Source organism: Muntiacus reevesi, chromosome 8 (genome assembly GCF_963930625.1).
Source record: "Muntiacus reevesi chromosome 8, mMunRee1.1, whole genome shotgun sequence".
Classification (NCBI taxonomy): domain Eukaryota; kingdom Metazoa; phylum Chordata; class Mammalia; order Artiodactyla; family Cervidae; genus Muntiacus; species Muntiacus reevesi.
The window spans coordinates 15078606-15104774 of NC_089256.1; the positions used below are offsets into that span (position 1 = coordinate 15078606).

Below are 26169 nucleotides of genomic sequence, written 5' to 3' on the forward strand. Positions count from 1 at the left end.
CTCAACCCCCACCCTCTGCCCAGCCTCCATGGGCACAGTATTCTGTGTTGGGGGGCTGAGGCTTGACAAATCGAGGCCATGTGTGTGCATGCATGCTAAAGTCACTTCAGTGGTGCCCAACTCTGTGCGACCCTATGGACTGTAGCCTGCACAGCTCCTCTGTCCATGGGATTCTCCAGGCAAGAATACTGGAGTGAGTTGCCATGCCCTCTTCCAGGGGATCTTCCCAACCCAGGAATTGAACCCATGTCGCTCACATCTACTGCATTGGTAGGTGGGTTCTTTACCACTAGGGCCACCTGGGAAACCCTTTATCAAGGCCAGTTTAATTGGAACCCATCCCTCTCCTTAGAGAAGAATACCAAGTTCTGGGACTTCCCCCACCCTCACCAGAGGATTAAAATAGCAGCCTCTCAGGGGCTCACCACTGGTGCAGCAACTGCTCCCTGAAGCTGGGCCTGGAGGGAAGCAGCTGTTCGTAGGGGCGCAGGACTGGTGGAAAGTACCAGGGGCCAAGGCAGGGCCCTGCCTAGGTGACCCAGAACGGCAAGTACGCTTGGAAGCCTCCAGAAGACAGGCAGCACCTGGAACAGGTTTCACTGCGACACGTCAGTACATCACAAGGTGCACCAGCTCGCTGGATCGCCTTTAAAAAAGACGAGGTGTATCTGTGATTCTTAACCACTTTGAGGGACAAGGACTCCCTACAACAATTGAGGAGATGTCCATATCACTTCTGTGTATGCTCAAGCCTACACACAGCACACACTTTTGCACACAATTTCATATGGGGGCGGGGGCTGTCAAAGTCCAGCAAGGACCATATGCTAATAACCTCAAGTGCAGGTTGATTATAGAGATGCAGGACGATTCTAAAAATTAAAAATTTGTCACATGTAGAAATAAGGTTAAAAAGTTTGCTGAACAAGATCTTGGAAAGTAAAAGTATATAGTATATACCCATGAAGACAGACACAAATGTTAATGTTGACCTCTGTTGGTAGGATAAAAGGTGATTTCTATTTGTCTCCATCTCCTCTCCGAACGAAAAGCGTGTTTCTCTTTTGCAATCCGCGGCCGCATCCACCCAATTCCCTGGATTTGGGAGACCGGTGGGCTGCAGGCGCGGCCTGGGCCTGCCTGCCACGACCCTCCATCCTGGGCGGGTGTGTGTGTGTTACAGACAATAGGCAAGCAAACATCAGGCTGGTGACAAGGTGGGACGAGGGCTGGCTCCTTTACAGGGTTAGCGGAGAGTCCTGGGCCGGCAGTGCTACTGGGAAGGCAAAGGGCTCCTCGCGAGGTTCGGGGCCCGCACTGAGGAGGCGGTGCGTGCGTGCGCGCTCTCAGGGCGGCGGCGGCGCGCGCGCGCTCCCGCGACCCGCTGCCCGCAGCGGACGATGCCGCCGAGGAGGAGGCGGCGGAGGCGGCGGCGGCGCGCTCCGGCGGTGTGAAGCGGCGGCCGGCTGCCACGGGCCGGCGGCGCGATGAGCTGGGCGGCCGCCCCCGGCTCGGGGCTGTGAGGGGCTCGGGGCCGGGGGTGGGCGGCGGCGGCGCAGCAGGCGGCCCACGCTTCTCCTCAGCGGCGGCGGCGGTGGCCATGCGCGGGACGGCGGGACCGGGGCCGCCGGGCCAGGGCCGCCTCCCGGGGACCCGCGGCCTGAAGGCCCCGCCGCCGCCGCTGCTGCTCCTGCTCGCGCTGTTGCCGCTGCTGCCCACGCCTGGCGCCGCTGCCGCCCCGGCCTCGCGGCTCCCGGCGCTGCCGCCCGCGGCCGCGGGGCCCAGCGTGAGCCTCTACCTGAGCGAGGACGAGGTGCGCCGGCTCATCGGTGAGTGGGGACGCCTGCGCCAGGGCAGGCAGGTCGGCCCGGGCCCGGGTGCTTCCGGCCCAGTCCGCGCGCGCTGGACCGCGGGCGGGTCGGTCCCAGCTCCCAGGGTCGCCTCCGGGCCCCGGCCTTTGCCTGCTGTGTTGGCCGGGGAGGTGTGGTCGCTGCCCGCCCCCCCACCCCGGGCCAGCCTTCCGGCCTACTCCCCACGCCGCCTAAAGACCCGGGGACCCCTCGGCCGCCGGCGGGCTACTCCATTCGAGCCTACTTGCAGCCTCTTCAGCCTTTCGGCTTATTCCCTAGAGGCACTCTTCCCCGCGGCTCCAAGTTTCTTTGACCCTATACGTGTCGCTCTAGGGCCCTGGATTTTGGGTACTCGAAGTCCACGTTTTATTTAGGTATCGCAGTGATTTTGATGCCCTGGTAGAGCCCACACTACTGTGTTGATACTTTGCTGCTATCATAGGTTTATATTTTCTTTAAATGAAAGAAATTGGTTATAAGGGCGCTGCGTGTTCGAGGCAGTCTCCAGATCAGGGACGATAAGCGTATTTTATAATAGTGAATGAATCTCCAGGTACCAGATCTTTTAGCTTCTATAGTACTTTGGTTTTTGTCTTGGATATGTTGGAGTTTGGACTGGTCCTGTATTTCTGGGCCACTTACACGTTGAATACCTTGTAAGGAAAGGAGAACTTGGCTTTGGGTCAGCTGGTGGTTCTGTTCTACCTAATTAGTTTTGTTATTGGGGAATTAATTTGAAAAATATGACTTTGTGGATTCTGGAAGGTAACCCCTTAGAGGAAGGTCTAATAGAAATGGCCCCAAATAGGAAGTCTTTGGTACTTTCAGATACCTAGACATTCACTTTCTTTTGTGTATAATGGGCCAAAGAGCCACAGTTGTTTTTTTTTTCCCCATCTTTATTTCATCTCAGATTGAGGTACGTCTGAGGTTTGATGGGAAAAAGTATTCTTTTATCTGTCATTTTATCCTGTTTTTTTAAAGTCATAAGACTTTCTTGAAGCCTGTTGAAGTCGACTTAGTGTTAAAATGGAATTGCTTTTAAGCAGATTGTTTAGACATTGTTGCATATATGGGTTTGTAGTCTTTAACCAAGGAAGAATGCTGTGTTTTTGTAATGTCCTGCCATTCTAAATCCTCTTTGCAGTCTAGCAGAATTAGCGGAATTTAGTTTAGCTGAATGAAAATTGCAAATTGGATTAGTGCTTGAAACAAGACTAAGGTTTAGGAAAAATATTGTTATAAATGAACCCATCACATTAATTAAAAAATAATATTTTAAAAATAGTAATTTGCTCATTTAAAAAATACTATATTGTGCATGATTTTGTAAAGATTTTTTGGTTAAAAATGTGTATATAATTTGTGGCTTTGTTTATATGTAAGAAATCATCTCTGGGAGAAGGACAGGGAAGCTTGGCATGCTGCAGTCACGGGGACCCAAGGAGTCAGACTCGACTGAGCAGCTGAACTGGATTGAGGAAAGGGACGGCGGACAACCAGAGGCTGACATGGAGTGCCCACCACATACTTGTTTCTCCATGTTTTATACACGTTATTTTCTTTAATTTTCTTGTGACCCAGTGAGGTGAATATTATTATTCTCATTTTAAAGATGAAGAAAGTGAGACTTTGAAGTAACTTGGTCAAGGCCACACATTTAATAATTTTTTAAAAAAAAAAAAAATCAAACGTAGTGTTGCCATAGACCACAAAGTTTCATTGAATGAAATGAAGATATTTATAATAGAAATTTGATTATGGTGTGGTGGAAAAGAATAATTGCTAATTTATACTTGAAATATTGTATTTGTTACCTGATTGATAAACATCCAATTTATGCCCAGGAATGAGCCATTGGGAAGAAAGGAGAGAGAATTTCCTTACTGATCAAAACCTCAGTCACCTCTGGGACAGGGGAGACCTGTAGTATTTTCTTCAATACAGAAAAAGTTGACCTGTTAAAGTCAACTTGACTCTCCATCCTGCACAGATCCAGGTCCTCTTCCTTTATCTATTCTTCTATTCTAACTTGAAAGTATTCCTTGGCTGCTCCTGGCTGGGAAAGAGCAAGTGGGTGGGGCTGATGATGTGTGTACCAGGCGAACTGAGTTCTCAGAATGCAGTTTCCCATAGGAACTCTTATTAAGACTGCTTTTGTCATGTTTTCGTATCATTATGGTTTAAGTGCCTTCCAAAAGCTAATTTGAGAAACTAACCATCACTTTATAATATTTCTAAGACAATGAATTTGCATTGCCAAGTGTGAAACTTATAAATGAAGTTGGTAGTGACTTCATAAATTGAACAAATTGTTTTTGACATGAGAATAAGTTTTTTTTTTTTTAATGCAGTTCATACATGCACATAGTTTTTAAAAAATCGTTAACGCTAAAAGACTTAAAAAGCAATAGTTTTCTGCTTTTGGCCTTTCATCTTCCAGGCCCTACTTTCCAGTGGAAGCTGCTTTCCTAAGCTAGCTCTTTTTTTTCCCCTATTTTTTTTCACTTTTCATATTTTGAAATCAGTGTAGATATCCTAGTGTAATAACTGAGCAGTTGCCCTCTTCTCATGCTCAAACCCCTGTGTTTAGTTACATCATTTTTAGTAAAACCATCAGTCTGTATTTACATTATTGTGTATATATTTATATTATAAATGTTTATTACACATTATTGTATGTGTACACACACACATAAATATAAATTCACTTCTGAGTTAAATGGTGACCCATAAATGGTTATGTTTTCTTTTCAAAACGCTTTTGTTTTTCCTGGAACAATAAGAGACTTAAACTTTTTGATTAGTCTATTCTGTATCTATGGCTACATTCTCTCATACACTTCAAGAAATATATGAAATGCCTTTGGATATTTTTTTTTCAAGTAACACATCAAATCATCTGTCAGTTCCACTTGTTTTCCTCTTAGAGAATCCTTGGTTTGGAGGGAGAAAACATTAGGCTTGTTTTCTCTGCGGATTCTGTACCCTTCTTTTTTGTCTTCTGTACCCTTTTCCTCTGTTCCCTGGATCTCCTGCCTTTTCTTTTTTTTTGGTTTGCTTCATTTTGTTAAAGTGTATCCTCAGTAGCTTCCTGAGAAGAGTTGCATGGGAGGTAAATTATTTCAGGCCTTGTATGTCTGGAGATGTCTATCTTATCCTCAGACTTTTAGGTGATTTGACAGAATTTACATATTAAACAGAAAAAAATGCATATATTTTTGCTACTTTTGGTGGCATTTTTCACAGTTACCTGGCTTTAAGGGTTTCTGATGAAAAATCCAAAGGCATTCTGATGCTTTTTTTCCTTGTTTTTTGAGCTTAGGGTCTTTGTCTTTAAGAAATTCTGTAATTTTATAAGCTTCTCTGTGGCCCCTTCTCCTGTCTTTGGTTTCTCTTGTCTTAGTGAGCCCTTTCAATCTAGAGACTCATATCCTTCAGTTTTAAAGAATACCTGTTACTTCTGATAATTTTCTGTCCATCACTTTTTGTTTGTTTCTGAAATGTCTATTGGTTTGTTTATTGAATCTCCTGGAATTGATCTTCAGATACCTTTAACTTATGTTGCCTCTTATTTATATCTTTTTATTTGGAGGTGGAAGGAGCGGGAAATTTTCTCAATTTTGTCTTCTAAGCTCTTGTATTTTTAAAAATTTTAATGATGATTTAAAATTTTAGAACTCCTTCTGTTCCCTGTTTCAATTTCATTTTAGTCTAATTTTATGGATATATTATCTTCATTTATCTTTCAGGCATATGTTGTTTTTAATTTTTTCTGTATGTTTATTATTTTAAAAATATATCTTCTGCTTCCTCCAATGTGCCTGTTTATTTCAGAGTTCTTTTTCTGTTCATTTAAATTACATCTGTTGATCCTTCCGTGTCTGTAATTAAGAGTGAGATTCTGAAAAGTTGATCAGGGGAGAGCAAGCTTGTGTGTATGTGTGTGAGAGGTCTCCTGGCCTCCCATGGGGTGCGTGTGGACTTTTCATTGGGAGCCTCCTCTCATGTATCAGCCCCTTCACCTCTTCTTTAGGACTGGTCAGTGTCTGCGGGAGGGAGGGAGACACCTGTCTGCTGCGTCAGATGTGCTTGGTGATACATCAGCTGCCTGGCTTTGGATTATCTGGTTGGGGAGAGATGGAGGGTGCCGTTGTTCAGGCTGTAGGCTTTGACTTCTCCTGTTTACAGCTCCCTTGTCTCTGTGGTTCAGTTTCTTCAGAGAAAAACTTTGGGTTAACTGCCAGACCTGAGGGCCCAACAGCTTTGAATGCCCCTCATCAGCGGCTCCCTCTTTGACAGGCTAGAGCCTCAGGCTGGCCTTTGGTGGCCCTTGGTGCATCCAGGGCTGAGTCCCTCCAGGGGCCCTGAGAAGCACTGACCACTCCTTCAGTCGTGTCCCGTCTTGCATATGGAGTCTCAAAGAGTAGAACACAACTAAATAAGCACACAGGAGCGCATCATGCAAAAGTTTGTTGAAATATCTGATGTGTTTTCTACTTTCCCTTTGTTTGTGGTTTAATATCTTTGTGATTTCATTACTGTCATTTTAGAGGAGTCCTAGGAAGATGGGGTTAAAGGCTAGCGATCACAGTGTGTACAGGACAGTCAGGGTTGGGCTTTGACTGTTGAAGAGCTGGTGACGTGTAGTTTTTTGGTAATAACAACATTAGGAAGAGTAGTGGTGGTGGTCACAGTAATGGTTGACACTTTATAGAGTGCTGCCTGCATGTTGCAGTCTTTTCCCTGGGTCAGGTACAAAATAACCCCTGTTTTAGGTGTGTATTGTTACAGATTTGAAGGAAGTATGTAACCAGCTCATTCCCTGGTGGTAGGGCATGCAGTCCTGATGGAAGTCTATCGGTATAGAGACTCCAAAAACCTCAGAAGCTTTATGTGGAATTGCTGTGTTTGCCCCAGGTCTTGCATCGGCTGCAGCGTTGGCATTCGATTCCCCATTTTACTAATGAGGACTCTGATTTGGGGCCCTTTGGGCAGTGAGTAGAGGGCCAGGTCTTAACTCAGTCCAGAATCTATATTGCCTCTTTGTCAGCTCTGGAAGAGCTGTGATTAACTGAAATTCTTAAGGAGTAGAATTGACAAGCCTGCTGCCACATGTGCTCATTTGTCTTCACTTTTATCCATGTTCTCTCCTGTTCGCTGTCTAATTGGTAATTCTGATAGTTGAGTTCCCTGGAAGTCCAGAACTGGTGAAAGTTGTCTGTGGCTGGGGCAGTGCTAGGGTGTGGGAAAAAATTGCTGATGGATGAGGGGTATGGTATAAACTGGTCATGATAGCAGAGACGCTGGCGGTAGGGCATCTGTAGGAGACCAGGGGACTTCGGAGAATAGACTCTGCCTCCCACCAATTAGGAATTCACGCTGGATGACTGCCTCTCCATTAAAATAAAGTATCCTCTGGAAGAGTTAAGCATTGTTAACATCTGATTTAAAATCAGTTTAATACTAGTTGAGATCATTGCTTCTCGAATTAGTCCAGTAAAAATTTTTGAAGCCTAACCAAGTACCACATACTGTGGTAGAAAATGGCAATTCAAAGTTACTAAATTTCTTCTCTTAAGGAACTCATTATTTCATAGGAGAGACTACCAGTTGTAGCTGCAACTCTACTGCTGATTGTTGTAAGTTATCGTGAGAATGATTGCTTTTGACTATAGAAGGGTGGAGGGTCTTAGGGGGTTTAGGAAAGGTTTTTCTAGGACAGGGAACATTGAGTCTCATCTCCAAAGATGAACTTGAAAGAGAAGAGGAGCATTTCATGTCAGGGAGAGAAAATAGCACAAAGCCATAGATGTATGGAAGCAGGTATGTGTGAAGTGAAGGAGTAGAAACAATTTAATGTGGCTAAGATGAGACTATTTGGCAAAACCAGGGAGTGGCAGAATATAAAGCTGAGAGGTAGGTTGAAATTAGATTAGGAATTTGAATTTGATTTTATAGGTAACGCGAAACTGTTGAATTTAGGAAAGGAGAGTACACAGAAGGGTTTTGAGAAGATAGGTTCGACCCCGGTAAAAGGGTGGCTGCAGACTGAAAAGATGGGTCAGGGGAATGGAACAGAGTTAGCCTTGTGCTGTGCTGAGTCGCTCAGTCGTGTCTGACTCTTTGCCACCCCACTGATTGTAGCCCGCCAGGCTCCTCTGTCCATGGGGGTCCTCCAGGCAAGAATACTGGAGTGGGTAGCCTTGCCCTCCTCCAGGGGATCTTCCCGACCCAGGGGTTGAGCACAGGTTTCCCACGTTGCAGGCAGATTCTTTACCATCTGAGCCACTAGGGGATCAGCTAGGGCAGTTGAGGGTGTGGGATGGGTTTATGAGGAATTCGCAGGGAGTTTGGAGAAGACTTAGTCAGGGAGAACAGAGGGCTAAAGAAAAGGGAGGAGGCAGAGTGGAGTCAAAGTTTCAGATTTGGGCAGCTTTTTCTTATTGAAAATGGTTGAAGGAAAAGAAATGAGATGAACCATTTTTCTCCCAGCACCTCTCTTCTTTTTTAGCCTCAAGCCACGTGTTTGGGGTGGGAGAGCAGTGAGGGTGCCCTCTCTGCTGGTGTGGGGCCTGTCTTACCGCTGCTCAGACTCTTGAAGAGGTGGGTGCTGGTGGAGGTGGGGTAGCCCCCTGCAGCAAGCTCTTAAGCTTGGATATTTTGGGTGGGGTTGGTGGTAAAGATACAGTGTTAATTAGAATCCATGTGTTCTTCATTGGGAGAGCAAGACTGAGACATTGTGCAGTTGTGGGTTTTGAATTTTTTTTTTCCCATCTTCATTCTACACATGTGGGAGAACTGGCCAGTTATGGCTAAACCTGTCTCCTATGAGTCACATCCTGAGTGACTCGTCTGTTCTGAAGGTGCTGCCTGAAATACTGTTTGGACTTTAAGGGTCACTTTAGAAACAAATGAAACGTGGGTTTTTTTTTTGTTTTTTTTTTTTTCCTTTGAGCATCCTGAATTGAGAAGTTGCACATCACTACTTTTGGGGTTTTAACACAGTTATGCCAGTGTTCTGAAAAAAACCTGCCAGCTATATATACTAAAACAAAACAAAAACTTGACATGAAATAGAGCCTTTGCCTACTCTGAAATTGTATTACGCTTAAAAGTATGTTTTTTTCTGTGTTATTGTTGATGTATATCAAGTATAATATTTTCTAATCAAGATGTTATTAAACACCTTTCATTTATGTAGGACCTCTAAAAATGTGGTGTGCCAAAACAAATGTGTGTATTGCTGAATTACATAATAAACCGCTTACTGAAAATTCTCAACTGTGTCCAGCAAGTAACAGTGCTGAATGGCAGACTATTTCTGAAAATTAATTTCAGAAGTCCCATTCTTGTTCTTAAGACGGATATGTTGTATCTTGTTCATAAATAATGAACATGTTCTTCTATAAACATGTCTTGCTCTGTGTCATCTGTTTCGCTAACTTTCTTTTATTTATCAACCGTTGGCAGTAGATGGCATTGGCATTTTTTAATAGACAAAGCTGAGACTCTGGGAAATTACACAGTTTGCTGGAGGTCACAGAGATGTCTGGGGCTGTATGACTCTAAAGTGCGTTCTTTCTCTACTGTGCTGCCTCTGCAAGTTAACAATTTACATAGTCTAACCAGAGTCGTCTGAGGGGCTTAAACAAAATACAGATCCAAAGACCTACTCTGAGCGATTTGTTTAGGAGATCTGAGATGGGGTCCAGCCAATGAAGTTTTTGAACAGCATGTCTCGTGAATGAGAAGATGTATGGCTTTTTCACATTTGAACATCTCTGAAATTGGAATCATTTTACAATCAGTGGTGAGTCATCACGTAATTGACAGCCTTTTTTATTTCTTAATGGCACAAAAAATAACGGTGCATTTAGACTAAATAAAATACAGTATTTTAACAAGGTGAAATTGTAAAGGAAACTTAGACATAATTTGCTACCTTTCTTGTTTTTTGGCTATCTGTCATAACTTTCTTTCAGAATTGTAAAATTCACTGGTGGTAACTTATTTGCGGTAATGGTTGTGTAGTAATGTCCTTTCAGGGAAGGTCAAGATGCCATTAGGTTTAAAAACAATGGAAACTTGCTTTTCAGCTAGGAAGTTGCTGTCAAGAGAAATATCAGTGGTTCTCAACTTATTTTGTGAAAACCTTAGAGCCTTTTCCTAGACAAGGGTATGGATCCCACATATACTAAGTTTTGTGCACTATGATCGGGGTTCTTAGACTTTGAGGATTTTGCAGGACCTTTTGATGAAAGCTTATGGGTACATCTGAATCCCTTAAAAGCTGCTTCTGGAAGGGAGCAGCCTTCCGTATATCATCTTAAGATTCTCTGACCTCCTATGTGATTTTTTTTCTTTCAGTTTTGTTGAGGTATAATTGACATACAGCACTGTGTAAGTTAAACGTGGCCAGCATAATGATTTGACTTGTATACCTCATGAAATGATTACTATAGCAAGTTCAGTGAACACCGTTATCTCATGTAGATGCAATATTAAAGAAATAGAAAAAAAGCTTTTTTCCTTGTGGTGAGAATTCTTCAATTTGCTCACTTAACAGCATTCACGTATAGCATATAGCAGTGTTAATTATCGTGTTACACATTTTACCCCTAGTACTTATTTATCTTATAACTGGAAGCTTGGCTTTTTGACTACCTTTATCCAACTCCTCCTGCCCCCTGAATTTGTAAGAAGTTTGCAGACATTAAGGCTTATTCTGTTGTAATTACATGGCTTTTGACAAATGCATCCACTGTAGTATCATACAGAATAATTTTGTAGCCCTGAAAATTCCCCTGTGAAGGGAGTGTTTATGTTCATTAATACCTTTACTTATATTTTAAGTAAGTTTGCTTTTAAAAAATGTATTTATTATGGAGAATTTCAAACATTTAGGAGTAGACAGACTAGTATAATGAACCTCTATGTACTCATTATCCAGTTTCAACAATTATCAACTCATGGCCAGTTTTGTTTGGTCTGTACTTCTCCACTCCCAATCCACTCCCTTGTCATCACTTCCCCCCATCTTCTACTTGGATTATTTTGAAGCAAACTCAGAAAATTGCATGAAATATTCTTTGGTGTGTGTGTCTAAAAGATAAGGACTCTTTAAAAATTTATAATAACCAAGATCACACCTAAGAAATTAACAATGATTCATAAAGATCATATATCTAGGCTTCAGTCTTCCTGCTTTATAAGTTAACGTTTATAGAGACTCTTGCCTGCCACCTGTTACTCTCCTTGTCGCTGTTCCCCGCCTCACCACTCTTTAGTCCCCTTGGTGCCAAGCTGTCCTCACCCTCGGGTCTGCATTCAGCTGCAGCTCTGCCTCGTGTACTTACTTCAGATCTTTTCGTGACTGGAGCCTTCTGGATTTCAGCTTAGTGTTACTTCCTCAGAGAGCCTTGCCTTCCTGGGGTTGACCCTCAGTGCCACTCTGTTCTGGCACTGTTTTCTTTTAGGTGGGATTCTCTGGTGGCTCAGATGGGAAGGAATCTGCTTGCGGTGCCAGAGACCTGGATTTAATCCCTGGGTCAGGAAGATCCTCTAGAGAAGGGACTGCACATTCCAATATTCTTGCCTGGAGAATTCCATGGACAGAGGAGCCTGTGAGCTCCAGCCCAAGGGGTCCCAGAGAGTCAGACAGGACTGAGAGATTAACACTTTGACTTTTGTTGTTTCTCTCTCCCTCTATAGGAAAGTTAATTCTGTTTGAGTAGAGACCCTTTTATGTTGTTTTACTCTATATCTGCAGCACCTGAAACAGTACCTGGCACGTAGTCGCTGTTCAGTTAACGTTCAGTGAATGAGTAAGTGAATGAATCGTACTTTTTTTTTTTTTAATTCACCATCTTGTGCCTTACTGAAGTCATCATTCTTTTCATCATTTCCCTTTGCCCACTTAGTTATTATCCAAAAGGATATTGGACTCGTGAATGGAAGTTTAAATAAATTAGTTATAATAGCTTCCTTTGAACTTGCCTAATTTTCCCAACCCTCTCTCCCTTGAGCCCCCCTGCCTGAGTGAGATGTCCCTGTCTTGGCTTCCATAGCTCTGTACCACATATAAACCATGTGATCACTGTACCCATCATATTCTCTAGTGTCCCTACTTCACTAAGGCTACCTTGTGGCTTGGCACGTATCTGTCTCTCAGCAGACTGCTGGTCCACACTCCAGCTGAAGGATATAAAATATTCAACAGAGATTCTGGCAAAGTAATTAAAAGCTGGAAAACAGATTTCTAATCTTCTGAAATGCTAATCTGCTATTAACCCTAGCCAGTGTATTTTTTCATCTCTAGAAATTTGATGTGGGTGTTTTTATGTCTTCCATGTCTCTTCTTGACTTTTTGTGGGCGTACAGTTATAGTAGTTGTTTTAATGTCAGCTGAATCTAACATCTGCCAGTTCTGCATTGGTTTTACTTGATCTATTTTGCTTTTTTGCATGCCTGATAGTTTTTGACTAGATACAGGCATTATGAATTTTATCCTCTTGGGTCCTGGATATTTTTATATTTCTGTAAATGTTTTTAGGTTTTATTCTGGTACTCAGTTAACTTACTTGGAAACAGTTTGATCTTTTCAGGTGTTGGTATTTAGACTTGTTAGATAGGAAACGAGCAGTGCTCAGTGTAGGTCTTAGTATTTCTGAGTCAAGACCTTTCTGTGTACTTTCTCCTGTGACTCATGAGGTTTTCCAGTCTGGCAGATGTGAATAGGTGATATTCCAGAATCTATGAAGTGTTACACTCTATTAACCTTTTATTTTTACTCTGTCCTCTGTAGCTTCCTTATGCATGCTTTGATCAGTACTCATCCAAAGGCTGGAGGGGCAGCCCTCTACAGATCTTGGAAGTTCTCTCTCTGTGCAGCTCTCTCTTCTCTGGAAATTTGTCTTACATACTCTAGCTGTCTTTACCTTTCTGAACTCATGTATTTTGTCTGTTTTTGATTGTTTCAGACGAGAGAGTTTATCTGGTCCTGTTACTCTGTCTCATCCAGAGGTGGAAATGTCCGAGGATTATCTTTTCGATTGTTTGCATTTTTTCTAAAGTTGTTTAACTCCCTAGATTATTTGTTAAGATAGTTAAGTCAATTTCAAGAAAAAGTCCTAAGATTTGTGTATGTGTGCATGCATGCACATGTGCAAAAATGTGGGTTTGTAGTAGATAATATCATGTGGGATAATATTGGATTTGAAATCTGCATATTTGAGTTTTAAATCTATCTCCTCCTTCTGTTACATGTGGGCAGGCAGGTAATTAATGTTTCTGAGTGTTGGTTTCCTCATGTATGAGATACTTTTCAATGTATAACAGGTGGTCTGTTACCGTAGTTGCTGTATATGAAAGTGCCATATAATTCTCAGAATAATTTATTTTAGTTATTGGTGGGGGATTTGTATGTTTTTGGATAAAAACTCAAATCATAGAATGTTAGAGGGGTCATTTAGATATCACCTGCTTGATTGATTGCCTTAGGTAGCAACATTTATCACTCGTTGAATATTACTTACTGAGTTTACACTAGCCTTTATTTTAGAAGCTTGACATGTTTTGGTGAAATAAAACAGGTAAAGATCCCTGTCCTCATGCAACTAACTTTTAGCAGAGAGCTGAGTGACTTGCCTGGGGGAAAAAAATCAGGTAACTTTGGGATAGGACTCCAAATTTGCACTTGGAGTTGCTTGCAGGGAGGAATAATGTTTGTGAAGTCTCTGCTGTGTCTGATTCCCTGGCTGTAACAGCCAAGTCAGAGTTACTAATGGCTGCATAGCCACTGAAGGTGTGTGTGTGCTTCTGTTAGAAATTGGCTATGAAAGAGATTGAAAGGTGGTTATGTCAGACTGTGAGTAAATTACTTCACCTCTACTGTAGAGCTGTGCTTGCAATGCGTACATGAGCTTGGTAAGATAATTTTCTTCTTTAAATAGTGCAGGAATCAATTATAAGTTGTTTTTCAGAATATCATTTTACCAGATAGAACATTCTGGCACTATGGCAGGGCATGCTTCATATTTTATGTTACAGTGCCAGAGATTAAGGGTTATGTTTTTGTTACTTACTGTCCTTAGATAGGAGTTGAAGAAAAGATGCCCCTTTCCTATAGTGTAACATTCGTAAATTCTCTTCTTATGGTGTAGTTAAATATTAGGCCTCAGCTAATTTTCTAGGTATAATTTGACTGTAGCTAGATTTATGAGCTTCTGGTGGACAAATTATTACTTTATTGTATCCATTTCAGTTTGTTAGTTTCCATAAACTAGGAAAATTTGAAACAAGAACTCTGTATTTATTTAATTTGAGCATTGATTAAAATACAGACTATTTAGTGGCTTCAGACATAGTAAATGATTTAGCCTTTTTTCCCCTCTGGCTCACATACCATACTGTCCTCAGAACCTAGAAGGGTATCTTGAGTAAATTTTCAACTTCAGTTTGACTAACATTTGGAAACCATGGATGATATCATAGAATAATAGAGTTTTGGCTGACTTTTTGAAACCATCATGATATCATAGAATAATAGAATTTTGTGGCTGACGAGGGACTTTAACTCCCTTGTTTTATAGTTGAGGAAATTGATGCCTGGAGAAGGTGGTTAAATAATTGATTACCAAAGGTCACTCAGCTACTCATTAGCAAAAACTCCACTTTAGTTCTGTTCCTACAGCATTACTTTTGTGTTTTGCCTTAACTGATTCCTTATGTTCATCTTTGATGTGGTTGATTTTTATCACTAGCCAGCCATTCATGCATCTAACATTTGCGTACCTACAGCCTACTAATGTGCCAGCCTTGCTTGAGAGGTGTGAGAGGCAGCAGGGAGGACAGGCGTGTGCGCCGCTCCTGGATGTGTTTTGTTAAGTGCTATGAAGGTGCTCTTTTTTAAAGGGAGATGGTTTGGTCACTGGCACTAGTCGCTCGCCCATTGTTGTGGTCTTAGGAAACCAATAGTTAACTTTTAAAATCATTTAGAATAATTTTTAAACTGTTGTGTTATTTGAACTTAAGCTGCACAGGCCAGGTCATGTAGAACATAAGCCTTGAATTAAGCTTGAGCTTAAAATTGTTTAGGGGAAAGTGAATTTTCCTTGATGGATGTTGAGAGTTTTGCAGAAATAACTTTGGTTTTTCAGCTTGGAATTTGGGTTATCTAAAAATAACTTATGAATAAATGTCACATTTTCTAACAAGAGAGTAACATTCCTACTGTGCTAGAATTGGCAGTGAGAAATTTAATTAAGTCTGGTTATGATAGTTGAAGAACTGAAATGTTTTTCATCTTAGAAGAGAACAGTTCTATACATTTTAAGAATAGAATGCTACCTTTTCAATCCATGACTGTTCACCCTTGTTCCTGTCTGCCTTCCAGCAGTCTCTTCCCACTTTCCATCTACTTGTTTGCCTGCTCTGTCCTCTTTTCTGTTGGCCCTTTCATTTTTATCTTGTGGAGCTCAAGTTTTGTTTTGAGGTCTCTGACTTTTTCATAGTGTTGCTTTTTCTCTTCAGCTTAACTGAAACCTGATTTCCTCTTGTGAGTGAAATTTTCCTCAGAATCCTTTCCAGTCACTTAAAAACAGTTTTAGTACCCTCCCTTCACATTTATGGGGTAGGGGTCAGCTTTTTTCCTTTCTTTTTTGAAAATAATAATTTATTGGGTTAAGTTCACATGACATAAAATTCACCTTTGTAAAGTGTAAAATTCAGTGACGTTTAGTTTATATATCATGTTGTGCAACTACCAACCCTGTCTAGTTTCAAAACATTCCCATTGCTCCAGAGTAAAACTCCTTACCCAGTAAGCAGGTTTTCTCATCTTCCTTTCTCTTCAGCCTCTTGCAGCCACCAATTTCTGTTCCATTTACCTATGTGGATTTATCTGTGCTAACTATTTCATATAAATGGGCTAGTAAATATGAGACATTTTCTGTCTGGCCTCTTTTTGTCACTGTCTTGGGAGTTCATTCACATTGTAGCATGTATCAGTCCTTCATTTCTTTCCATGACCGAATAGTATTCCATTCTCTGTATATACCAAAATTTATTTATTCGTTCATATTTTGACGGGCATTTGGGCTGTCTCCACATCTTTACTATTGTGAATTGTGCTGCTATGAACGTGTGTGTTAAGTACTTGATTATCTGTTTTCAGTTTTGGATATAAACCTGAGAGTGGGTCATGTGGTAATTCTCTGTTTTAACTTTTTGAAGAACCACCAAATTTTTTTTTTTTTTACAGTGACTGAGCCTTTTTGTGGTCCCATCAACAGTGTACAAAAGTTGCAACTTCTCCATATCCTTGCTAACGCTTGCAGTTTTCTCTTTGTTTTTTAATTAAAGCTATCCTAGTGAGTGTAAAGGGATACCTCATTGTAGTTTTGATCTGTATTTCCCTCATGACAAGTGATATTCATATGTTTGTTGGCTGTTTGTGTGTTTTCTTTGGAGAAATGTCTATTCAGGTCCTCTGCCCATTAAAAAAAAATTTATTTATTTGGCTTCATTGAGTCTCAGTTGTAGCACACAGGATCTGTGTTGCGGTGCACAGGATCTTCGTTGTGGCATACAGGCTTCTCTCTAGTTGTGGTGTGTGGCCTTAGTTGTCCCACCCCATATGGGATCTTAATTCCCCGACCGGGAGTCGACTTCTGCATTGGAAGGTGGATTCTCAACCACTGGACTACTAGGGAAGTCCCCCTTGCCCATTTTTAAATTGGTGTTTTTTTTGTTGTTGGTTGTAAGAGTTCTTTATATATTGTGGACACTAGACCCTTATCAGATACATGCTTTGCAACATTTTCCTCCCTTTTCTAGGTTGTCTCCACCTTGATAATGGCTTTGGATGTGCAGAGGGTTTTATGAAGTCCAATTTATCTATTTTTCTTCTGTTGCTCTTGCTTTTAGTGCCATATTTAAGAATTCATTGCTAAATCCAAGATAAAATGTTATCCCTATATTTTTTTCTAAGAGTTTTAGGTGTTACATTTAGGTTGTTGGTTTATTTTGAGTTGGTTTTTATGTATGGCTGAGATAATTTCATTCTTTTTACATATGGATATCCAGTTGTCCCAGCACCATCTGTTAAAGAGGCTATTCTTTCCCCATTAAGCGGTCTTGGCACACTTGCCAAAAATCAGTAGGCTAAATGTCTCCTTGGATATCAGGTGGATTTTGAGGTCATGAACAGCCTTGGCCTTGCAGGGTTTCCCAGGTTTGCGCTTGTGCCCCACTCCCTCCTATCTATTGTTTCTTTGCCATGCATCATAACACATCCTTTAACATATAGTTCCTGAGGAATTGAATACCACTTTTTGATGATGGTTTTAATAACTATGGGTTTTGTTCTGTTCCAGTACTAGCTAATGGAGCCAATGTTTATACATGATTAAAACACTGTGCCAAGAAACCTACATTTACCCTACAGAACACATTTCCCCTTTGAAAAGTTGCATAGAGAAACATTGCCAATTTCATTGCAAGATATTTTTGTAGTTTGTTTAAAATTAGTGTTTTACTGGTTCCTTAAATTCTACATTATTTGGCTAAGTCTTTTATGCTGATTGGGAAGAAACAATAACTGCTAAGTGATCGATATCTCTGGTTGCACAATATTTTATATCAAAGACCTGATTATACCTGCATCAATTGTGTAAAACTTTAAACTTTTTAACTATTGAACTTAAGCTATGTAAAAATTAATTGAAAAGATAAATAAGCAACAAGGACTTACTATATAGCACAGGGAATTCTACTCAATATCCTGGGATAATCTATATGAGAAAAGAGTCTTAAAAAGAATGAATATATAACTGAATTATTGTGTCATATACCTGAAACTAACAAAGCATTGTAAGTCAACTATACTCCATTAAAAAAAAAACCTAAGGGAAAACTCAATTGGCTAGAAATATATAGTCTTATTTCTGGACTCTCATGTTTTATTCCATCAGTCTAGATATCTGTCATTATGCTATTACCACACTGTTTTGGTTTCTCTGGCTTTGTTCTAAGTTTTGCAGTTGGAAAACGTAACTCAACTGTGTTCTTTTTCAAGACTCTTTTGACTGTTTGAGGCCACTTGCGATTCCATATTAATTTGAGAATCTGCTTTTCTGTTTTCTGCAAAAGGACAGTTACAATTTTGATAGGGATTGCGCTGATAGATCCCTTTGGGTAGTATTGCTACCTTAACAATAGTAATAATAAGTCTTCCAATGCATGAAGATGGGATGTCTTTCTATTTATTTAGGTCTTCTTTAATTTCAGCAGTTTTGTAGTTTTCAGTGTATAAAACTTTCATCTCCTAATTTAAGTGATTGGAGTTGTTTTCTTAGTTTCCTTTTTGGACTGTTCTTTAGGGGGCCAGCTTTTATCATGCATTGTATCCTTCATTTGTTACTTTGATTTTTGATTGTTTTGCCTGAGGACAGTGACTAGACATCCTCTTCTCTTTTTATACCATTGAGGTTTACTTGTAGGACCTTTGACCCACTAGTGTTGTTGATGTCACTGAATTGTAAGATGATCCTCAGTGACTTGTTTTCATTATTTCCCTCCATTTATCCCAGAGGATATTAACATTACTGATTTTTTTTCTCACTTGTTACTTGTGACTGTGCTGGTGCTTTCCTAAATAAGGCACTTATTGAAGTGGCCCCTTTGGACTTGGTCCTTTTCTCAGCCCTTGGAACATCCTTGCTGTGATCAGGGTAACCCAGCCTACTGTTAATCACTCCCTTCTACTGGAACCAGACTGTTTCCTGGTCTCTTAAAGGTTTCCTTTCCCTTTTCCTGACTTGTGCACAACAGACTGAGTAAAGTATCACTGAGTAAATCGTTTCCCTCGTTGCCTCTCTAACCACGCCTCACTGCCCACTTCTCTGCAGAACCTACAGCGCCGCTCCCAGGCAGTGACAAACCCTGCCGTCTGCTGGCCCTGCTTTGAGACTGCATTTAATTGTTCTGTCATACTTGAAACATTAGTGATTAGTAGCAATTAGAAAGGAGTAGATTATCTAGATCCTGTCTTCAATTGTCTATTACTTTTCTCTTTCTTAAAAAAATTGTTTTGAGCATGATGGGGAAGGAAAGAATTACATTCAGGAATACATGTATGGTGGTCTTTACAGATTTCATCTTTTTCTAAAAATCAGTTTGTTTAAAATTCTTTTTATTTTATTAACTATTGCTTGATTATCTGAATAAAAACATACGCCATTTGGAAAGTATACAGGACTATAAAGAAGAAGAAAAGTATACATTATTTAACTATGCATTGGGAGTCTTTGGTAAATATCTTTCCAGCATTTTTCCATGTTCTCATTTTTCTTTATGCAGTTGAAATCTTAGAATATAGGTAACTCTGAGATAAATGGTACTTCAGAATCGATAATGTTATATTTTCCCTCCCTCTCTGTCTCCTTGCCTGTGTTCAGGTTGTGGACTATACGTTTTCTACTTTACAAACTGATTGTGCTTTTCCTTATAGCTGATCACTTTTTTCTAAATCTCTTATGGTTGCTTTGGAAGAATTGAATTTCCTTTAAGAGTATGGTCTTGATGTGTCTACAATGTCCACTCCCCCATATTAATTGTGGTTGGAGATACACATATCTACATGCTAAGATCAGTCATAGGCTGATAGTTTTGTAACATGATTAAACATATATTGGGTTCTCCTCATATTTCTGTTATTTTGAGAAAATTGTATTTACGTTGGATTCTTTTTGCATTTCTAATATTTAGGGATTTTTTGGATTCTACATTTTGATTTAGAGCTATATTCATAATTGTTATACTAGAATTATTATTGTATGATAAACCTTTTCTCAGTATAAAATGATTATCTCATGTTAAAAATAAAAAGTGTTATTAACTTCTGAGTATGTTTTGGAGTGACTTTTATGGAGAAGGATCCATAATTGGTATTTTTTTGAGAATCTATTGTCTTTGCACATGATGAGAATTTGTCTGGGAATATAATTCTTGACGCACTTCTGATTCTCCTGAAATCTATTGCTTGCTCTGTTGCCTTCCCTATCATCTTTAGGATTTCCCAGGTTATCCTCATTCAGACAGTGAGCATGGGTGGTTCAAGGATTTTCTTCTCATTTCAGCCCCATTGTCACTGTTGAATGGTGAAATTCTGAGCTTTGATCTTTTTCAGTTCATAATGCTTTTCCAAATTTTACCTTTTGGTTGGGGCTTCCCTGGTGGCTCAGTGGAATCTGCCTGCCAATGCAGGAGATGTGGGTTTGATCCCTGGGTTGGGAAGATCCCTTGGAGAAGGAGATGGCAACCCACTTCAGTATTCTTGCCTGGGAAATCCCATGGACAGGGGAACCTGGTGGGGCTACAGTCCATGGGTCACAAAGAGTTAGACACGACTTAGTGACTGAACAACAACAATGACAGTCTTTTGGTTGGGTATTTTAAGGGAAAGTTGAAGGAAAGGTGTTTTAGTCATTAGTAATTAGTTATTACTATGTTAGTCTTAATATATCAAAAATATTATCTCTATCATTGTGATTTTTTAATTGAATTTTGTCATTTGAGGGCTTTTTCTCTAGCTTTTGCTGGCCTTCATGTATTATTTTAGACAGTAATTGGGTTTTTGTTTAGTGAATTGCTGCAACTGAATATTTCTTTAAACATGATTTTGAAAACTAATTTTTATTTTTCCTAGTTTAACTTAACTCTTATGATAATTATAAGAAAAAGGATAAAAGCATAAGCCATAATCTACTATTTAAAATCAATTACTGTTCATATTTTTTGTTATTTCCTTTCTTTTTTGAGAAATGGAAGGTACACATCATGCATATAAGTTTAGTTTTTTAAAAAATGCAGGTTCTCTTCTTTTTTTAAAAATCTTTTTTAAAATTGAAGTACAGTTAATTTACCATGTTATGTTGGTTTCAGGCATACAGCAAAGTGATTCAGTTATATATTCAGTTATAACTGAATGTATATTCTGAATTTGTATATATTCCTTTAGATTCCTTCCCATTATAGGTTGTTACGACGTATTGAATATAGTCCTCTGTGCTATACAGTAGGTCCTTGTTTATGTATTTTATATATATTAGTGTGTATATGCTGATTCCAAACTCTTGATATACTCTGCCCACTTTTTGACTTCCCTGGTGGCTCAATGGGTGAAGAATCTGTGCGCAGTGCAGGAGATGCAGGAGGCGTGGGTTAGATCCCTGAGTCGGGAAGATCCCCTGGAGGAGGAAATGGCAACCCGCTCCAGTACTCTTAACCTGGAAAATCCTATGGACAGGGGAGTCTATGGGCGACAGTCCAGGGAGTTGCAACGAGTCAGACATGACTGAGCATGTGCAGACATAAACACACTGTCCCCTTTGCTAACCATAGCTGGTTTTCTATATCTGTGAGTCTGTTTCTGTTTTGTAAATAAATTCCTTTGTATAATTTTTTTTTTAGATTTCACATATAAGTGATATCATGTAGTAATTGTCTTTCTCTATCTGACTTACCTAATCACAACGAGTCAGACACAATTTAGTGACTAAAACAACACAGGCAACCAATAAACTTGTCTTCTAAGTCTATGGGTCTCTATCTGCTAAGTTCATTTTTATCATTTCCTTTTAGATTCCACATATAAGGGATGTCATTTCTCCTTCTCTCTCTGAGTTACTTCATTTAGTATGCCAATCTCTAGGTCCATCCATGTTGCTGCAAGTGGCATTAGTATGTACGTTTAACTTTAATTCACCAAACATTTATTGAACATCTGTTTTATACAAGAGACCCATTATAAATGACAGACATTATTTAAAATTTACTGTGTATAGTATGTATCTTGCCTGTCCTTATTTAATGTTATTACAAGCAAAACTCAATTTGTTAAAATTTATTTATAATAGTATTATCGATGGCTTCATAGTCTTTTTCTAGTAATTTTTTTAGTCGTTAAAACCTGTCTTCAAGGGGGAATTTCAGTATGTCTGGTGGGTGAGCAGGGAGAGATTTGACTAAAGGGTGCAGTGGCCTGGAACACCATCTCTCCTCCAGAGAAAGAGAAGTTGTTGAAACTGTTGCTCTCTGTTGTGGATGTATTATAGTTTATTGGTCATTGCTCTGTTAGTGGCAATTTATATTGTTACTTTCCTTCAATTTTAAATATAATTTTGACTAATATCTTTATACATAAATGTTTGTATCTATATTTGGTCTTCTGAGGATGAATTTTTAGAATTGGGTTTACTGGCTTAGAGTATAAACATTTATAAATCATTGATATATGTTCACAAATTGCTTGCTTGCCACACCCTATCTAACATTCAGTATTGTATTGACAGAATATAAGCATTTCTGTTCCAACATCAAATGCATTCCTAACAAACAAAAACCTTTAAGATTTCGAAATCATTGAAAATAACAAGAATTATGGGGAAAATAAGGTTAAGGGCAAACCATTCAAGACCTCTGCAATTTTCAAACCAAGTACTAATAAAAGCATAATTGGTACCTTATGGGATAACTTGAACAGCTTGGTCAAACCACTTAGGGTGGCTGAGGCAGCTTCAGAAGAGAGTTAAAAGATGTTTAAAAAAATAGGATGGAAATCACTGGCTTGCATGATTTTGAGGTGGTGCAGATGAGAGCTGCTTTCCAAGCTGGTGGGGCTGCCATCGACTTGGGCATAAGAGAACGTGCAGCTTCCTGGGTCTAGGAACCACACAGAGGTGGGTGGCGCTCCTCTGAGGAGACAACCTTTTGTGCAGATGCTTATTTTTAGTTTCCTTTTTCGCCGTTTTAGCTTTCTTAAAATAGGGCCGAGGGGGACTCCTGCCTGGCAGTAGCTGAACCAAGTGAGGGTCTTTTCCTTTTCCACGGAAAGTTATAGTTCTTTACCTGCTATTCTAGTTCCCCATGTCTGGGAAGATTCAAATGTTAACTGACACAGTTTCTATTAATATGTTGTACTGGTATTTTTATTTCCTAACCACTGATATGCTAATTGATGTTTAGGAATATGTTTTATGACAGAATAAACTAGATTTACTAATTTGATGGGTGAAAATTTGAACTTCATTTTCGTGGCTTCTTTGAAGAAATTCAAATCCTTTCAAACTAGGAATAACTACCTTAGTAAAGAATGGCTGTTTCAAAACAAATTCTCTCAAAATCTAATCAGGAAACAGCAACTCTGTTTGCAGTTGTATTGCAGTTTTACAGTATTACTGTATTATAGTTTCAATACCTAAATCTAGGGTAGTGAATTTAAAATTTTCAATTTTTATTTTGGTGGCCATTAAGTGTTTATAGATATGGATCACAGGGCTCCAAACTGTCAACAGCTTATAAATATTTATTTGTTGAACATAGAAGCATGGGTTTACAGTGACTCTCTTCATTTGTGGGAATGCCTTCATCCTAGATTATGCAGCATTCAGTTATAGGACCAGAGAAGATAAGGAACAGGGGAGTCAAAACAATTCAAGATTGGGTGTTTTCAGGATGGGGTATGCTCGTCTGGGTTGTGGGAGAAAGTTGAGGGTACTGGTAAGAAAGTAATTACAGTAATTGGGGTTGAGGTCAGTAAGAAAAAAACAAGGAAATGATTGCTATAATCAAGTGGGAGAAACAAGAGGATTATGGACCCTGGAGCTATTATGAGCCCAGAGAACAGCTGTTGTAACAATAAAGGGAAGGAACTGAAGAGCTACTAAAGTATTGAGATCATTACAGCTCAAGATTTTGGAGGTAAAGCAATTTGTATACTCCCGTTGTCCATAGAGATGGGTTACTTTGATATGGACGAAGGTTGCTGGAGTTGGGGAATAAAAGGAACATTGAAGAACACGTTGAGTGTGGGATAGTCTCACGTACATTGGGAGTCTGGCATAATAAGTCACAGGAGAAGGATGTTTAGAAGTTTCATTAACTGGTTCCAGTATCTCAGTGAATGAGGCAGCTAAGATACTGGAAAGGAACTTTGTGTAGAGTTGAATTTACTAGATGCTCTTAACCTTTTAAACTGTGTCTGGAAAAGGCAAATATTTACGCATCATTCTTATTATTACCAGTAATTGCATTGTAACTGGTATTTGTTAGGAATAGATTTATTTCCCTGTGAATGGTGTTTGAAATTTAAATTTGCAAGTTGTTGATCACTTATGGTTATTTTTTTCTAAAACTTTGTTTGTGCTAGTAACTTTCTATGGTATGCAAACTTTTTGAGATTAGAAAAGAGAGGTGAAAAGTATTGTTTGGTCTTTTTTTCTCTCTCTTTAAAAAAGTTTAGGTGAACTTTATATATAATGAAACATGCAGATCTTAAATGTACAGTTGGTTGAGTTTTGAAAAATACATGCACCTGTGTAACCACCACCCCAGTTAGATACAGAACATTACCATCACCCCAGGAAGTTCCCTTAGCCACAGTGATCTGATCTCTATCACCACAAATTAGTTTTGCCTGTTCCCAGAATGTTTTATAAAAATAATTAATATAGAATATACAGCTTCTTTGATTCATGGTCTGTTAGAGTCACCCCTTGTTACAGAGTCTCAACAGTTTATTTTCATTGCTGAGTAGTATTCCATTGTGTGAATGAATATAACACAATTGGTTATTCATCTGTCTGCCGAGGGATATTTGTGTTGTTTCCAGTTTTTGCTGTTCTGAAAAAGAGTGCTCTCGATGTTAACATAGGAGTTTTTTTGTGCAGTCATAAGTTTTAATTTCTTTTGGTTAATTATCTAGGAGTGGAATGACTGAAATCTGAGTAGACGTACACTTTGCTTTATAAGAAAACTGCCAGTTTTCCAAAGTGGTTGAACATTGTCCCATTCTTAGCAATGTATGAGAGTTGCAGTTGCTCCACATCCTTGCCAACATTTAGTCATTCTTCTGAGTGGAGATGATATCTCATTGTGGTTTTAATTTGTATTTCACTGACAACTAATAATGTTTAGCACCTTTTTATATGCGTATCATCTATTTATGTATCATTTCGTACAAAACGTGTGTTCACATCTTTTGCCCTATTTTTTTGTGTTGTCTTTTAATTTTCGGTTCATAAGAGATCGTGACATATTCTAAAAATAAGTCTTTTTGGTAGATGTGTTGTGAGTATTTTCTCCCAGTTTGTGACTTGAATTTCATTTTCTTAATATCTTTTGAGGAGCAAAGTTTTTAATTTTAATGATAGCCACTTCATCAATTTTTTAAAAAAATTTTTTTCTCTTTGGATTCATGGTTTGTGTGGCCAGTCCAAGAGATGTCTGATTAACCCACGTTGTGGAAAGTGAAAGTGAAAGTGTTAGTTGCTCAGTTATGTCAGACTCTTTGCAACCCCAAGGACTGTAACTGCCAGGCTTCTTTATCCATGGGGTTTCCCAGGCAGGAATACTGGAGTGGGTATCTTAGGAGGCATGAGAGCCTCACCTTGACCTTTTTGCATACCACAAGGTGTTTTAAACTCATGGTATCGGCCAGTTCAGTTCAGTTCAGTCACTCAGTTGTGTCCGACTCTTTGTGACCCCGTGAATCGCAGCACATCAGGCCTCCCTCTCCACCAACTCCCGGAGTTTACTCAAACCCATGCCCATCGAGTCGGTGATGCCATCCAGCCATCTCATCCTCTGTCGTCCCCTTCTCCTCTTGCCCCCAATCCCTCCCAGCATCAGGGTCTTTTTCAATGAGTCAACTCTTCACATGAGGTGACCAAAGTATTGGAGTTTCAGCTTCAGCATCAGTCCTTCCAATGAACACCCAGGACTGATCTCCTTTAGGATGGACTGGTTGAATCTCCTTGCAGTCCAAGGGACTCTCCATGGTCTTCAAAAGCGTTAATTTTTTGACGCTCAGCTTTCTTCACAGTCCAACTCTCACATCCATACATGACCACTGGAAAAACCATAGCCTTGACTAGATGGACCTTTGTAGGCAAAGTAATGTCTCTGCTTTTTAATATGCTATTTAGGTTGGTGATAACTTTCCTTCCAAGGAGTAAGCGTCTTTTAATTTCATGGCTGCAGTCACCATCTGCAGTGATTTTGGAGCCCCCAAAATAAAGTCTGACACTGTTTCCACTGTCTCCCCATCTATTTCCCATGAAGTGATGGGACCAGATGCCATGATCTTAGTTTTCTGAATGTTGAGCTTTAAGCCAATTTTTTCCCTCTCCTCTTTCACTTTCATCAAGAGGCTTTTTAGTTCATCTTCACTTGCTGCCATAAGGGCGGTGTCATCTGCATAACTGAGGTGTAAGGCTCGGTAAATAGGAAATTTACATTTCAGTTGGCTTCCCCTGTA

General features: G+C 39.8%; 1 protein-coding gene across 2 annotated transcripts in view; it reads left to right on the forward strand.

Moving 5' to 3' along the window:
• Positions 1–1412: 1412 nt before the first annotated feature.
• The window catches only part of RYK (receptor like tyrosine kinase), a 115380-nt gene continuing 90623 nt past the window's right edge, over positions 1413–26169 (forward strand). The window contains exon 1 of one of the 2 annotated variants that reach the window (XM_065942386.1): positions 1413–1829. In XM_065942386.1, the coding sequence (XP_065798458.1) occupies positions 1601–1829 (229 nt within the window). In that variant the 5' untranslated portion in view covers positions 1413–1600. The remainder of the gene's footprint in view (positions 1830–26169) is intronic. The other variant, XM_065942385.1, reaches the window with a different exon arrangement.